Raw genomic sequence first — 14850 nt, 5'->3', positions numbered from 1 at the left:
ATCTAATTGCGAGGAAATCGAATTATTAGAAGAGGATTGACGAGGAGGAGAAGAGGAGGCGGAACTAAAAACTCAATCAGAGGCCATTGGAACATATCAGAAAGGCTCTGATACTATGTGAAAAATAGATCTAGAATAGAAAAGGAATGAGAAAAGAAAAGCTAATCGAAGAACAAAAACTTGAATTACAGAAAGCAGATCACAAGATCAAAGATTACATACTAAACAAATACTGATGTGCTCCTTATATAGGCGCATGACACCGCATAATCAGCTAGACAAATAGATGAATAAAAACACACCAACTTAAACAAATAGAAATAACAAACAAGCTGCCAATACTAATTATTTAACTCTTCTACAATTCTCGTCTTTCCTGCACTCTTGCTGTAAAGTAATATGTTTTACAGAAAATAATAAGATTACGGCTCAAAATAATCAAATCTAACCGTGCCAAACGTATAATTTAAACATACGACGCTTCTAATAATTTTACCGACTTATTTAGCCACGTTATGCGCTAAATAATCCCAAAATTCCCTAATTTTCCTCCCAATTTTCCCTTTTTCTTCTTCCCCTGCCCTGCTCATGCCTCCTTCTTCCTCTAATTTCTCTTCTATTCCATGCCTTCAAAATGGCCAAAATTTAGCTTTAAATAGAACAAAACAGAGGTGGCTTGGCTGCCAAGGCGAACGGGAGGCCCAGCACGGGCCACTTGGTGCCACCAACGGCTGTCGCACAACCTCCCGTGCCCTGGCAAAATGGCACTGTTTTGGGCGCCTAAAGGCTAAATAAAATTCAGCCAAAATCCCTCGTGCACACGCTTGCTGCCTGCCTCAAACTTGCGCCCATGGCCTGGACCACTCACGCGCATGCCACCCACGTTGGCTGCCTCCTTTAACATATACATGCATTTAATTAATTTTAAAGCATCCCCCAATCCACTTTCGGAATTTACACTTGACCCCCACAACTTCCAAGAATACACACACACGCCACGTAATAATTACTCTTATACCCCGATTTTACCAAATATTCTCCCACTTCCTCAAAACAATATAAATTAATATTCTCCCTTAATCCCTTAAATACTCAATAATCATCACAACTACCGAAATTAATAATTATTATTTATCTCCCAAATTCCAGAATGTTACATAAAAAATAGTCTCCCCCTACCCCATAAACAACTTAGACATTTGGGCCACAAGAGTCTATAGGCTTACATCCAAGCATACCTATCTCTTGAAGCATATCCAAGTTATCCTTCCTTTGAAAGATATATATTCTCCTCTTTGACTTAGCCACCTCAACACCAAGAAAATATTTCAGCAGACCCAAATCCTTGGTTTGAAACTATTGTTGAGAGTGAGCTTTCAACTCAAATACCAACATCATGATTCCTTGTAATAATTATATCATCATCATCTAACAAAATTGCAAATGGGATGTTGGGTAGTGCAGTGACGAGTTCCTTTACAAAGAGCAATAGGCAAGTCAAGATCAATAACAATGGTAGATGGATCAAAGGTGGAAGGGCCAATTGCAACGAAGGACGAGTCTAGTGAGGGCCCCATAGGGCTATCAATGATGGCCTCTGTTGGTGGGCCCACATGTTGAGGACATTGTAGATAGGTTTGAAGGTCAGGGCAATCAAAGGTGAGACGAAGATAAGGGTGGAGAAGAAGAAGGAAGATTAAGAAAGGGAACATCCAAAGGTAGTTTAGGTGACACTGACTTAGGTAATGTAGAAGATGGAGGAAAATAAGGAGAGGACTCATAAAGAGGTAACATGACCAGAAACAAAGTAGTGAGCCAACTCAAGTGAATAAATAGCATTGATACCTCTTTTGAAGACGTGAATAACCAAGAAAAACACATTTGAGAGAGCAAGTTGCCAACTTATCACAACCAAGGTAACTTGATGAACAAAACAAGTACGACCAAAGATACAAGGGGGGAGAGAATACAAGTCAACTCTAGGAAAAGGAATGGAATGAGGAACTTGGTCACAAAGGAGGGCGTTTAGTTAATCAAGTAGCACATTGTGAAGACAATATCATATTAATTAAATGATGATTCTTTCGGTCAACAACTCTATTTTGTTGTGGGGTGCCAAGACATGAGGTTTGGTATGAGGCTCCCTTTTGATGCCATATAAGATTTAAATGGTGTTGACAGATATTCAAGATCATTATCACGGTGAAGAACCCAAATAGGCATATTAAATTGGGTTTGAATTTCAGCACAAAAGGCAACAAAGATAGAAAACAAATCAAAACGATGTTTCACTAAATATAACCTTGTAGTGTGAGAAAAATCATTAATAAAGGTTACAAAATAACAAAAACCTTGTTTTGAATTGACACGACTTGAATCCCATACATCAAAATGGATAACTGAAAAAGGAGAACTGACATGCTTGTTGACTTGACTTGGGAAAGAACTACAACTATGTTTCCCAAATTGATAAGATTCACTCTAAAGCAAGAAGGCTAAACAAACTAGGAACTATCTTCTTGAGACAAGATGGAGACAAATGCTCTAACCAACAATGGATGTGTAGTGGTGAAACAATAGTCATGCAAGCCATTAGTGAAGTAGGTCAAGACAAATAATAGAGTTCCTAAGACTCATACCCCTTGCCAATCATCTATCCAGTCCTCTAATCTTGAACAAAAACAAAATTAGACAAGAAAAAAGTGATGGAACAATTCAAACTATGAGTTAGTTGACTAACAGAAAGCAAAATAAAAGGACATTGTGGCAAATGTAACACAGATGATAGTGGTAAAGTAGGAAGTGATTTTGCATTTCCAATGCCGTAGACTAAGGATTGAGAACCATCAGCCATGGTAATAGTAGATAAAGACCCTAAGGGTAAATATAGGATAAGAGTGAATGATTACCAAACATATGATTGGTAACACTAGAGTCAAAGATCCATGAACCAAGAGAGGATAAGGACTTTGTAAAGCAAGCGATGGGATTACCAATGTGAGCAAGAGATGCGATAGGTGAAGTAGCTTGTTGTGATACTCAAAATGGAAGGAACTAAGTATGCTCTCCCTTTGTGATAGTCATTGGTGAAGCACTAGAAGTGATTGCCTTTTGACCCCCTTAAGTACCAATAGTAATGTTGGTTGTGTTGGTCATTTGAGGTGCGCAACCATGTAAGTTATAGCAAGTCTCCCAAAGGTGACCAATACGATTATAGTAGGAACGCTAGGGTCAAGTACATCCACCACCACGACACCCATATGAATTACCCCATGACTAGGAGAACTAGAAAGAACAAAAAAGGAAAGTGGAAAATATATATAAAGCTAAAGGGTCTTCTCCGTTTTAAAGCTAAGTGGTTGCAGTATCAAGCTAAAGGGTCTTCCTAGCTGAGTCGGGTTAAAAGGATGGCTTTGGCAGCCACGGTCTACCACATTTGGGAAGCTAGAAATCGTGCAGTTTTTGAGATTTTTTTTTTTTTTCTATAAGTGAGAGATTCATAAAACACAAACCAAAGCCGAAACGGCTACAAGTTAAGGCTAAGGCATACCCTGGACCGACCCAAAACTAGGGGCATGAACATAATAATGATCACCCACTGGGCCAAAAGAAGAGAAAAAAGCTAAAGATAAGAAAAACGTAGGAAAAGCAAAATAAAAGACAATATGTACAGAAAATAAACAAAAGCCTGGAAGTGATCGAAAGCAACAATCCATCTCGGAAAAACAAACTTATTGTACTAATCACAAGCAGGAAAACTGCAAACGAAGCAAGCCCCAACAAGAGAGGCAGCATCGAACACAAGGTACCGAAGGGACTGGCATTGAACAGGATCACAAAAGCCAGCCACTAGCAACAAGCAAACAACAACTCAATGAGGAGCGAGAACCTAGTCCCTCAGAAGATGCCAAATATGACAAAGAGCATAACTCTGAATAGACAGTCTGAGTCAGAGAGTCGTCAAACGGGCCCACACAGCGCACTGAATCTGATAACTCAATTGAGAGGTAGATTTCTTCTGATCACGGAAGCACCTGTTATTGCGCTCCCTCCAGATAAAATACACTACAGCATGAAACACCAGTCTATTCGCCACCTGCCACAGACCCTTGCCACTCCATCTCGCAATAGCCCAAAGCACTCCAGAATCCCATTGATGCCAAGGCCAATTGAATTTCTTAGATCTGTGGAAGAATGTCATCACCTCTCTGAAATAAGGGGCACTCAAAGAAAAGGTGACTATGTCTCTCCATATTCATCCTGCAAAGGAAACATCTATTCGGAAAAGACAAAAAATGGTTAATACGGTCAAGTGTAGAAAGATGCTCCCGAAACCACAGAATAAAAGAATGAGTTGGAATACACTCCGACGACCACACAAGCCTATGCCAATGGACCCAGGGGTGCTAATCCTGGAAGTCCTTAAGAGTAGCCCTAACCGAAAAAACACCATTTGCAGCTGGGAGCCAAAAAATTTCGTCCCAACGTTGAACGCGGGGGAGACTAGGAAGGTGATTCCTAATAAGATTGTAAGCCGGACAGGGGAAAAGGTCAGGCCAATTCTGAGAGCCATTCTCCATGAAATCAGAAACCTTGGCCAAGGTATGGATGTCTAATTGTCGTGGCAATTGGCGAGAGAAACGATCAATAAGCACACCTATAGGATTAAAACCTTTGTATACAAAGCTATGTTTTCTTTGTATCCTCATGTTTTAATCCAATACGAGTCTCTTGCTTAGGGGCTTTAGGTCAACCAAAGTGGAAACTTCAGTCGACCGAAGTTTGACAGAAAACACGAATGAACACGAAACTAACAATACAAGCAAGATACACTAGCAAGGATTAATAAGTGGGGTTATATATATGTGTGTACGTATAAAGTGGATTGAGTAAAAGAAAAAGGAAAAGAAAAGTGGAAAAAATAAATGGGGGAGCATATGGGGGTGGCGTGCAAGCCACTCTTGTTCTATTCTTCATCTCCTTTCTTCTTCTTCTTCTTTCCTTCTCTCCTTTATCTCCTTGTTCCTTGAGGGTTTCTTGGATGGTGCAAGTTCTAGTCTTGACAATCTTCTTCCTTCTCCGTTTGAAAGACAAGTTCCCTTCTCTTCTCCATTTATGTGCAACTTCTCTCCCTTCTTTTTCTTCCAAATGCAAGTTCTAATCCTTTATTTCCCTTCTAAACCATTTGATCATGTTGTATTTTGAGGATTTAAGCATGAAAACCCTCTGTTTTTAAAAAGAATGTTCTTGCATGTGAGTATGTAGAAAGGTTTGTAAATCTTCCTCAATTCTTGATTATTCTTGTTTGGGTCTTTTGAGTTTCAAAATAGGATTTGTTTCACCCTATAATACCCAAAGAATGATACTTAATTTGATTAGAGTTAGGAGGAATGCAAGAAGTTGGTGTATCTTGCTTGTATTGTTAGTTTCGTGTTCGTTCGTGTTTTCCGTCAAACTTCGGTCTTCGGTTGACCTAAGTCGTCCAGCAAGCTTTTATGCATCTTCGGTTGAAAGATCGGTCGACCTAAGATCATGGGTCAATATTCTACCCAACTTCGATCGACCTAAGTCGAATTTCGGTTGACCTAAGCTTAGAAGCCAGTATTCTGCCCAACTTTAGTCGACTTAAGTGAAATTTCGGTCGACCTAGGCTTAGAAGCCAGAAGTCTGCCCAACTTCGGTCGACATAAGTTAATTTTGTTCGACCTAAGATACTTAGTCATTTCAACATAATGACCTTTTAATTTGGGCCAGCTTGTGCATGTTGTACTCTTTCAGGCATAACTTTATGTGGTTATATTTGATTTGAGATCCATTTTTTACGTTATAAACTAGACTTCATAATCTTTATTTTGGTATAAGACTTGAATCATTTGACCAAGTTTTGAGCCCGTAAGAGCCCTATGAAGTTCATGCTTGAATCTGGAATCTTTGTTTCCTCATAATCTGACCATGTTTCAGTTTTTGGAACATAACTTTATGTGGTAGTATCCAAATTTAAATCCAGTTTTTGCTCCATAAACCAGACTTCTTAAGCTTTGTTTTGGCATATTTCTTGGATCATTTGGTTATGTTTTGAGCACATAGTAGCCCTACCAATCCTGGCTTAAATTCTAGAATTTTTTGTTTCGAGTAGTATGCCTTGCTCTGGTTTTTGGGGAATAAATAACCTTCTTACGGGCTTCATTGGAGTAGGATGAGAGCCATCGATGGGCTAAGTGATGATACTTCCATTGTAATTCCTTGAACTGGTTGGAAGAGTCTTATCGAGCATTCTTGATGCATTTTGTATTCACTTGCCAAGTAGGGCTTGGGCCTCCCTACATTTTCTTTGTGGAATGATGTTGTACCCTAATGAGATAGGTTCTAGATGGTTGGTATCAAGTTGGGTGTGTAATTTTACTTATGGCTATGTGACGCAGCGTGTAGCGTGTGTGTAAAAAAAACACACCAAAATAAACCCTTGAAAGAACAAATTTCATTGGTCGAAGCTTAGCTTTCAAGAAGACGCAAAAATAAAACTGTTTTGCTAAGAAAACCCAAATTGGTTGCCAAAATTTGTATTGAGAAAAACTAATTACAAACTCTAGGTTCTAGGCATATTTATAGTGTTTAGCTAATTCAAATCCTTCTAATATTTATAAACAAAATCCAACTAGAATCCTAATAAAAATAAAACGCTAATTAAATATGAAATAGAATTAAAATCTTAAAGCATATGGAGTAGAATAAAAGTAAAAATCCTAAAAAATCGAAATCCTAAAAACTTATGGAGTTCTACTGTAGCGCTACTGTTCCGGTGCTATTGTAGCATACTATAGCGTTATTGTTTGGGCTTGGGCCAGGTCAGCCTTGGACTGGGTCCTGAATATTTGTGACTACATCACTATGTTGCATTACACTGTGTTGTTGTATTGCTTCGCATGATGATGTTAGGTCATGGGTTGCATTCATTGGGGGTCATGGTTTGTATGTGTTGGGAGCGTGAGCATTGGCATGACACAGTTGGCTTGTTGAGTGCCGACTTGTGTATGATAGGCGAGCATATTCATTTAGAGCATTCCTTTGTGTGAATTCCTACTTGGGCTTAGCATGGCCTAATGCTTTACTTATGGGAGCCTTGCCATCACGTTAATGCTGCAAGAGTCATTGCATTCCTTATGTGTTGCATTGCATGGAGAGGTTGTGGGCAATGATAGAAAGGAAGCGCGACTTCCATTAATATGTGATATGAGATCTTAATATACAAGCCAGGGGCTTGACATGATGATGATGGTGGTGGTGGATATAATATTGGTGGATGTGATACGAGAGCCTTGGGCTCATATTATTGATTTGGTAGCCTGTCCTTGACTACTGGCAAGTTTGTATACAGGGTCTTGCATGCCAATGTGTGCATCTTTCGTGGGCCCCAAGTACCTTATGTGTGCATCTATGCATTATGTTTATGGCTGGGTATTGTGATAAATGAGCACATGGCATGGTTTGTGATCTGGCATCTGACATGGCATGGATTGTGTGTCGTTTATGTATATGAGACTGGCATGTGTTTAAATATATGGCATGATATGCGTGATGTTCTAGGGAAGTCCAGCTATAATCATTTCCTGTTCTTTCTATATACTTGTTGAGCCTTGTGATTCACCTTGCTTTAACATCATTCCAAGTTAGGGGAAAAAGGAAAAGTTCGAGGGTATTTCTAGTGGCGTTGATCCTTTCTGGGGTAGTTATGTGTATAGAGGCAATCCCGATCGGAAAGATCTTTGGGGGTTTTTCTTTTCAGGTGCAGAGGAATGTTTGTTGTGTTTTGTTAGATCTAAAGTGCACTTTTTATGTAATTTTGGAAATTAGGCCCTAGTGGATGTAATAAATAAATTTGATATGTATCTTGTTTCCGCTATATATATATACAAAAAAAATTAAAGAGAATTTGGGAATGTTTTTAATTAAATTTTTAAGTCACGGCCTCTAGATTTTGGGGCATGATAGGAAATCAGGAGCACAATCGATGAGGATGCACAATCAATGAACGCTAGTGAAGACGATGCACCAATGAATATGTTGGTGGTGGCAATGATGGTGATGATGATACTAGTTAGGGTTAGGGTTTGGAACCTTGCTGTGATACCTTGTAGAGGAATAAAATAATATGTATATTTCTAAAATGTCTAGTACAAGGTATATATATAAGAGTATGCTAAGTACCCTAATTACATTAATTCCCTTGTAAATTTATACACTCCAGATATCATAAGCATGCTGCCACCTAGGGTGAGAAAGAGCCTTTACATTTGTTTTAGAAATTGAAACAAAAGGTATAGCAGATACAAAAGCAGAATGCACAGGTGACAAATGATGATAGCTCACAAAAGTATAAATAGGATGAGGATTCTAAGTGGAACATGTACCTCAACAAATAGGAGCATGGCCAGAACCAGAGAGAGATGAAACATTGCCAACATCTAGAGGAAGACAAGGCATTTGAAATAAGTACAAAAATGGGGTATAAGTATAAGGCTCATTTGAAAATTTATGAAAACAAGCATATAAATGGGGTTAATTGGGGCCTATTTACATTTCTAATAATTTGGTTGAAGTACAATATATTTAGGCAATTCTAAACAAGATAAAGATAAACTTGACTAAGATAAAGATGATCCTAACCAACTCAATCAAGAGTTGAACGCAAACTTATATCTATAACAGAGATAAAGATCTAATCCAAGAGATAAAACTAATTTCAATTCAAACTTGATCATATCTTTAACAAGTCCAAGTATCATCTAGTTGGTTGGGATAGAATGTTTTCCTATGATCAAGGGAGGTTTATGGATTAGGAGTTTAAGATCGTTCAACACTATCATTTTGGTTAAGTGGCTTTGGATATTTGAGGGGGAGCTTGTGGAATGAGGTTATTGTTGAGAAGTATGGAGATGAGTGGGGGAGGATTGGTCTATGGGTCTGATTGGGGCCCCTCACAGAGCATGACTTTGGAAGGGTCATATTAGTGTTGGGTCTTTTCTTTCTAGATTTAGGTCTTTTGAGGTAGGAAGGGTAACCAGGTTTGATTTTGCCTACATGATTGGTGTGCCATAGGCCATTGTGTAAGATGTTCCCGATGCTGTACAATTTATTCATAGGCAAATTAGTGGCCACGCACAATATTTTTCACTGAGAACTGGAATCCTTGACAGAGCTGTTTGACTTTATGCACAGTCATTTTAGAGTGGGACAGGGTGAGGACAGATGGGTCCGCAAACCATCTAGCAGTGGAGCTTTTTCTGTTCACTCATTCTTTATGGCCCTTGATGACAAAGGTAGAGTGAGCTTCCCTTGGAAGCTGTGCAGTAAAAAAACTCCTCCCAAGGAATCCTTTTTTGTTTGAATTGTGTCTCTTGTATCCATCCTTGTAATAATTCAAGGAAGCGAGATCAGGTGGTGGTGAATTTATTTTTTGTGCAAGAAGAAAGGGAGTTAGTGGATCATTTGCTTTGGCATTGAACAGTGGCACAGGATATTTGAAGTCCTTTTATTCTTTATTTGATGTAGAGCAGTTGATGCCAGCACCTTTGCTATTTTGGCATTGTGTAGTCTGCTTGCCTAGATAGGAGATAATTTGAGTCTATAACTATTTATTTATTGCTATTATCTGGCATGTTCAGAAAGAGAGGCATATGAGAGCTTAAGGACTTATTTTTGTCTTCTTAAAGAAATCATTAAAGTTTTCCTTTTGTCAAGGCTTTCCTCTTAATACTTTGTGAATGATCTTTGCAGTGCTTAGCTTCTTGTCTTTTTCTTGTACAGGATTTGCGACCCCCCCCCCCCCCCCCCCCCAGCAAGCCTTTTCGTAAATATTTATTTATAAAAGGAAAAATGAATAAATATTTGTCATTATCATTGCTTTTATAATCTTCATTGACAATGAATTCATGTTCATGAGTCATCCTTTCTAAACACTAAATACCAAATTTGATTATTTCAGATGAATTTTGACTCTTGCTCAACAAGGGAAACAAGTTACCCGTGTAGTATATTCAATGATCGGCATCCATCAACTGTGTCCATGACAGTGCTTGTTGTTGTTGAGATGTTCAATGCCTTGAATAATCTCAGCGAAAATCAATCACTTCTGTAAGTATTCAGTTGGACCTGAAATTTCGGCTCAAATTTGATGGTATATCTTTGTCCCAGACCAATTCCCTAGTGTGAAGAAGGCTTATTATGTGGCTACATACCTGAGAAGTCAACTGTTGGCTTCTCACATATTTGAACGCCCTATGCAATGAATTACTTTAGAAAACTAGCTAAAATAATGATATTGGGTAAAACTTTAGCCATTCACTTTCTGCCATCTGAAAGTGCATCAAGTGACCTTGTTTTGCACCAGCCATTACACATACAAACAGGTCTGAACACTGAAAAAGCTGAAGCTTCCAGCTTATTAATTGGCTAATTTTGAATTCACTGGATATCTAGACTTGGACCCTTTTTCTTTTGTTAATGATTGAATCCACTTGGCTCCTAAATGTTAACAATTTCCATCAAGTGAAATTTTTTACTTTTCTTAGTAGGTGCAGAGTTCATTATTTCTCTTTTGACATTCTGCCAACAAGTCTATTTCTTTAGGAATGCTAGTTCTACAGTTACTCTTAGAAATAATCAAAGACCATATGTCTTGATTGATTACAATGAACAAGAACAACATCCTCTTTTAAGGGGAGGATTATAAACAAAAAAGGAAGAAAATAAACTAAATATTGACAACATCCTAATTTACATCATTGACTTACTATATTTACATAAAACATAAATCCTAGAATATTCTAGGATCAAGGCCAAATCTTCCTTAATTTGAGCATATTTCCAGCACTCCCCCTCTAGCTAGCTTGTAGATGTCTTCCATAGCTAGCTTGTCAATAAGTTTATCAAATTGCTTCCTGTGAAGACCCGTAGTTAGAACATCGGCAATTTGTTCAATTGTTGGAAGATATGGCATGCATATTATTCTAGCATCGAGCTTATCCTTGATGAAATATTTGTCCATTTCTATATGTTTTGTACGATCATGCAACATCGGATTATGAGCAATAGAGATGGCAGCCTTTTTGTCACAATAGACTTTTATAGGTTTTGACTGAGGAAACTTCAATTCTTTAAGTATTCTTTTGATCCACATTCCCTCACAAATTCCATGAGCAATAGCTCTGAACTCTGCTTCTACACTATTTCTAGCCACCATATTGTGTTTTTTGTTTCGATAGGTAGGTTTCCCCCAACAAAAGAACAGTAGCTTGAAGTAGATCTCCTATCATTAACACTTCCTGCCCAATCTACATCAGTGTAGATCTCAACTTGCAGGTGGTCATGTTTCTTTAACAATAAGTCTCTTCTAGGAATCCCTTTCAAATATCTTAGGATTCTGTAGACCGCTTCAAAATGCTTAGACCCTGGTGAGTGCATAAATTGACTCATCATACTCACTGCAAAAGCAATGTCAGGTCACGTATGAGACAAGTAGATTAATCTGCCGACAAGTCTCTAATATTGTTCCTAGTCCTTTACTTCTTCAGCTTTGGCAGCATATAGTTTCACATTAGGCTCAATGGGAGTTTCTAACACCCTGCAACCAAGTTAACTTGTTTCTCCAATAAGGTCAAGAACATATTTTCTTTGATCAACAAAGATGCCTTCCTTGGATCTTGCAAACTCCATTTCAATGAAGTATTTTAGGATCCCCAAGTCCTTGATTTGAAATTCCTTTGCAAGTTTCTACTTAAGGACTGCTAACTCTGTCTCATCATTACCAGTTAAAATAATGTCATCAACATAACAATCAAAATTGCAACTTTACCATCTTTTGAGCGTTTATAAAATATAGTATGATATGCCTAACTTTGAAGGAAGCCATAATTGGTAATTGCCTTTCCAAAGCATTCGAACCATGCTCTTGAGGACTGTTTGAGACCATACAAGGATTTCTTCAATCTACATACTTTGTCACTCCCAAGTTTATTTTTGAATCCCGGTGGAAAACTCATGAAGACCTCATCTTCAAGATCACCATTAAGAAACACATTTTTTACATCAAGTTGATGTAGAGGCCAATCTGAATTTACTGCAAGAGATAACAGGACTCTGATAGAATTTATTTTTGCAACAGGAGCAAATGTCTCATAATAATCAATCCCATAAGTTTGGGTGAAGGCTTTAGCCACCAGTTTGGCTTTGTACCTATCAACACTCCCATTAGCCTTACATTTTATTGTAAACACCCATTTACACCCTACTATTTTTTTGTCTTTGGGAAGGTTAACTATCTCTCAAGTGCCACTTCTCCTTAGAGCATTCATCTCCTCTATAACTGCTAATTTCCAGTTTGGATCATCCAAAACTTCCTGTATATTCCTTGGCACAAACAAGTGTGAAATCCTAGATGTGAAAGCCTTATGATTCTTTGATAGTCTGTGGTAGGAGAGATATTTAGCAATAGGATATTTAGTGCAATTTCTGACACCTTTCATAATTGCTATAGGAACATCAAGATCAGAAATAGTAGGTAAAAGATTGGAAATAGTTGAATCAACTTGGGAGCTATTAGGTAAAGTGGAAGGGGGTGGACTAGAAGTTGAAGTGGGATTTCTTGAACCTACAATGCCATTTCTCGAGTTTTCAGACTAGTTTTGTGCAGAATTGACATTCAAGTCTTTGTTCATTTGATGAAATCTCTTCCTGGTATAAACTTAAAGTTAAGAATTTAGATCATGATGATCAATTTGTAGTAATTCTCCCTCTGCCCGAGAAACCCCTTTACTTGGCATCAAAGAACCAGAATTTCCTAAGTGACCATTATCAAAAACATGTGATTCCTGAGTAGGACAAATTGCGTTTGGAAAGGGGACAGAAACATCCCAAAAATTGTCTTCAGCTTCATATTTCTCCCCCTAAAGGAAATTTTTGGTAAAATAGGGTTTGTTTTCAACAAAGAAGACATCCATACTTACGTGGATCTTTTTTGTGAGAGGATCATAACACTTATAGCCTTTTTTATGAGAGGTATAACCCAAGAAAACACATTTGACAGCCTGAGGATCAAGTTTTGAGCGAAATTGAGTAGGTATATGAACATACATAGTACATTCAAAAACTTTGACGAGGTGTTTGGTACTCTAATACTTTAATAGGTATCCCATTTATCAAATAGGACGCCGTCAAAACAACTTCACCCCATAAATATTTTGGAACATGCATAGAAAACATGATGGCACGTGCTACTTCGAGTAAATGTTTATTTTTACATTTAGCAATGCCATTTTGTTGAAGAGTATGCCGACAAGTAGATTGGTGGTGAATACTAGGGGAGAGCATTTGGTTATAACCGACCGAACTGTCAACTTTTTTACCAATTGAACCGAACCGATCATAGCTCACTAACCGAGTCGAACCGAACCGATAGGATATGCTAACCGAAAAATCGAAACCGAAATAACCGGTATAACCGAACTTCACTAAAACTTACCGAATGGGCGAGCATGATCGGAGGGGGAGAGATGCAGCTGGGGCGATGTCAGCCTCTGCATAGGAAGGAAATGAAACGCCAGAGACAAAGACGAATGGCCAGCCTTTATTCAGTTCGGCCCTTCGCTCGGCCAGAGGCCCAAATGGCCCTTCATCTTCGATTGTCATGTGGCTATGAGATAGAGAGACTGTCGTGAGGCGGCATGAGGGGATCGACGGTCATGAGGCGGCAAGAGGGAGGCGACGTTCGGGAGGGGGGCGACGAAGGTGAGGTAGTGATAGTGAGATCGAGATCAAGAGAGAGAGAGAAGAGAGAGGGGTCTTGTCTCTTGAGAACGATAATTGAGGGCAGGAGGGAAGCGATGGACCAGTGGTGAGGCCGGAGGGAGGGGGCGACAAACCGATTGGCGCGCGCGTGCGAGAGAGAGAGGGGGAGGGGGGGGAGTCCGATGTCATGACTCGTGAGGCTTTGAGAGGTTTGGGGTGAGGGAGAGAGAAGTTTTGGGGGGGTGGGGGGAATCGGAGACTTTTTGGCAGAGACTCCAGAAAGTGTGCAGGGGGTCACATGGGGGGGGGGGGGGGCGCGGCGTGAGGGAGAGAGAAAAGTTTGTGTGTGTGTGTGGCCTGTGGGGGTGGGGTGAAACTATGGGCAGTAAACCGCCTGTGGGGGTGAAAAAACAATGGGCAATGGAGGAGAATTCAGTTATTTTGATTAATCGAAATGTCCGAAATTTTTTATAAATATAACCGAACCGATTTTTAGCTACATAATTAACCGAACCGAACCGATCGGTTCGGTTCGGTTGAACCGAAAAAATGCACACCCCTAGTGAATACCTTTGGTTTTCAAAAATTCCCTCAAGTGCTCATTGAAATACTCGGTGCCATTATCAAAGTGTAAAATGCCAATTTTGGTTTGAAATTGGTTTTCAATCATAGTGTAAAAGTTTTTGAATAAATATTCCACTTCAAATTTTTTGTGCATCAAATAAACCCAACACAAACGGGTATTATCTTTATAGAGTAGAAATTTTACACAAACATGGAATATAAAGGTAACATACCATTTTTTTCCAGATAGAGTAGAAATTTTAGATGGATCCCAAACATTGAATTATATAAAAAGGTTTGGATGCTTGGTAGGGTTTTGGTAAAAATGTAGAACGATGATTTTTTGTCAAGATGTAACTTTCGCATTGAAAAGAAGAACAATCCATTCTTTTAAATAATTCAGGAAATAAACGTTTCATATAGGCAAAACTAGGATATCCTAGTCTAAGATGCTATAGCATAATTGTGTCTTGAATAGGAATTGAACTAGTACTACTAAAGCCC

At 38.8% G+C, this 14850-nt stretch overlaps 1 protein-coding gene across 9 annotated transcripts in view; it reads left to right on the top strand.

The window, feature by feature from the left end:
• Window positions 1-14850, top strand: part of LOC127807998 (calcium-transporting ATPase 3, endoplasmic reticulum-type) — a 141719-nt gene that overhangs the window by 110837 nt on the left and 16032 nt on the right. For 8 of the 9 annotated variants that reach the window (XR_008024844.1, XR_008024846.1, XR_008024847.1 and 5 more), the window contains one exon: window positions 9983-10131. The exons of the other annotated variant lie outside the window; for it this stretch is intronic. Coding sequence is in view for 2 of the 8 variants with exons in the window: in XM_052346292.1 (XP_052202252.1) it covers window positions 9983-10131 (149 nt within the window). In the remaining 6 variants the exon portion in view is untranslated. The remainder of the gene's footprint in view (window positions 1-9982; window positions 10132-14850) is intronic. 9 annotated transcript variants of the gene reach the window in all.

The sequence above is a fragment of the Diospyros lotus genome, chromosome 8 (assembly GCF_014633365.1).
Source record: "Diospyros lotus cultivar Yz01 chromosome 8, ASM1463336v1, whole genome shotgun sequence".
NCBI classification, from domain to species: Eukaryota; Viridiplantae; Streptophyta; class Magnoliopsida; order Ericales; family Ebenaceae; genus Diospyros; species Diospyros lotus.
Note: the sequence above shows the minus strand (reverse complement) of the source record. Positions and strands in the feature narration are given on the sequence as shown.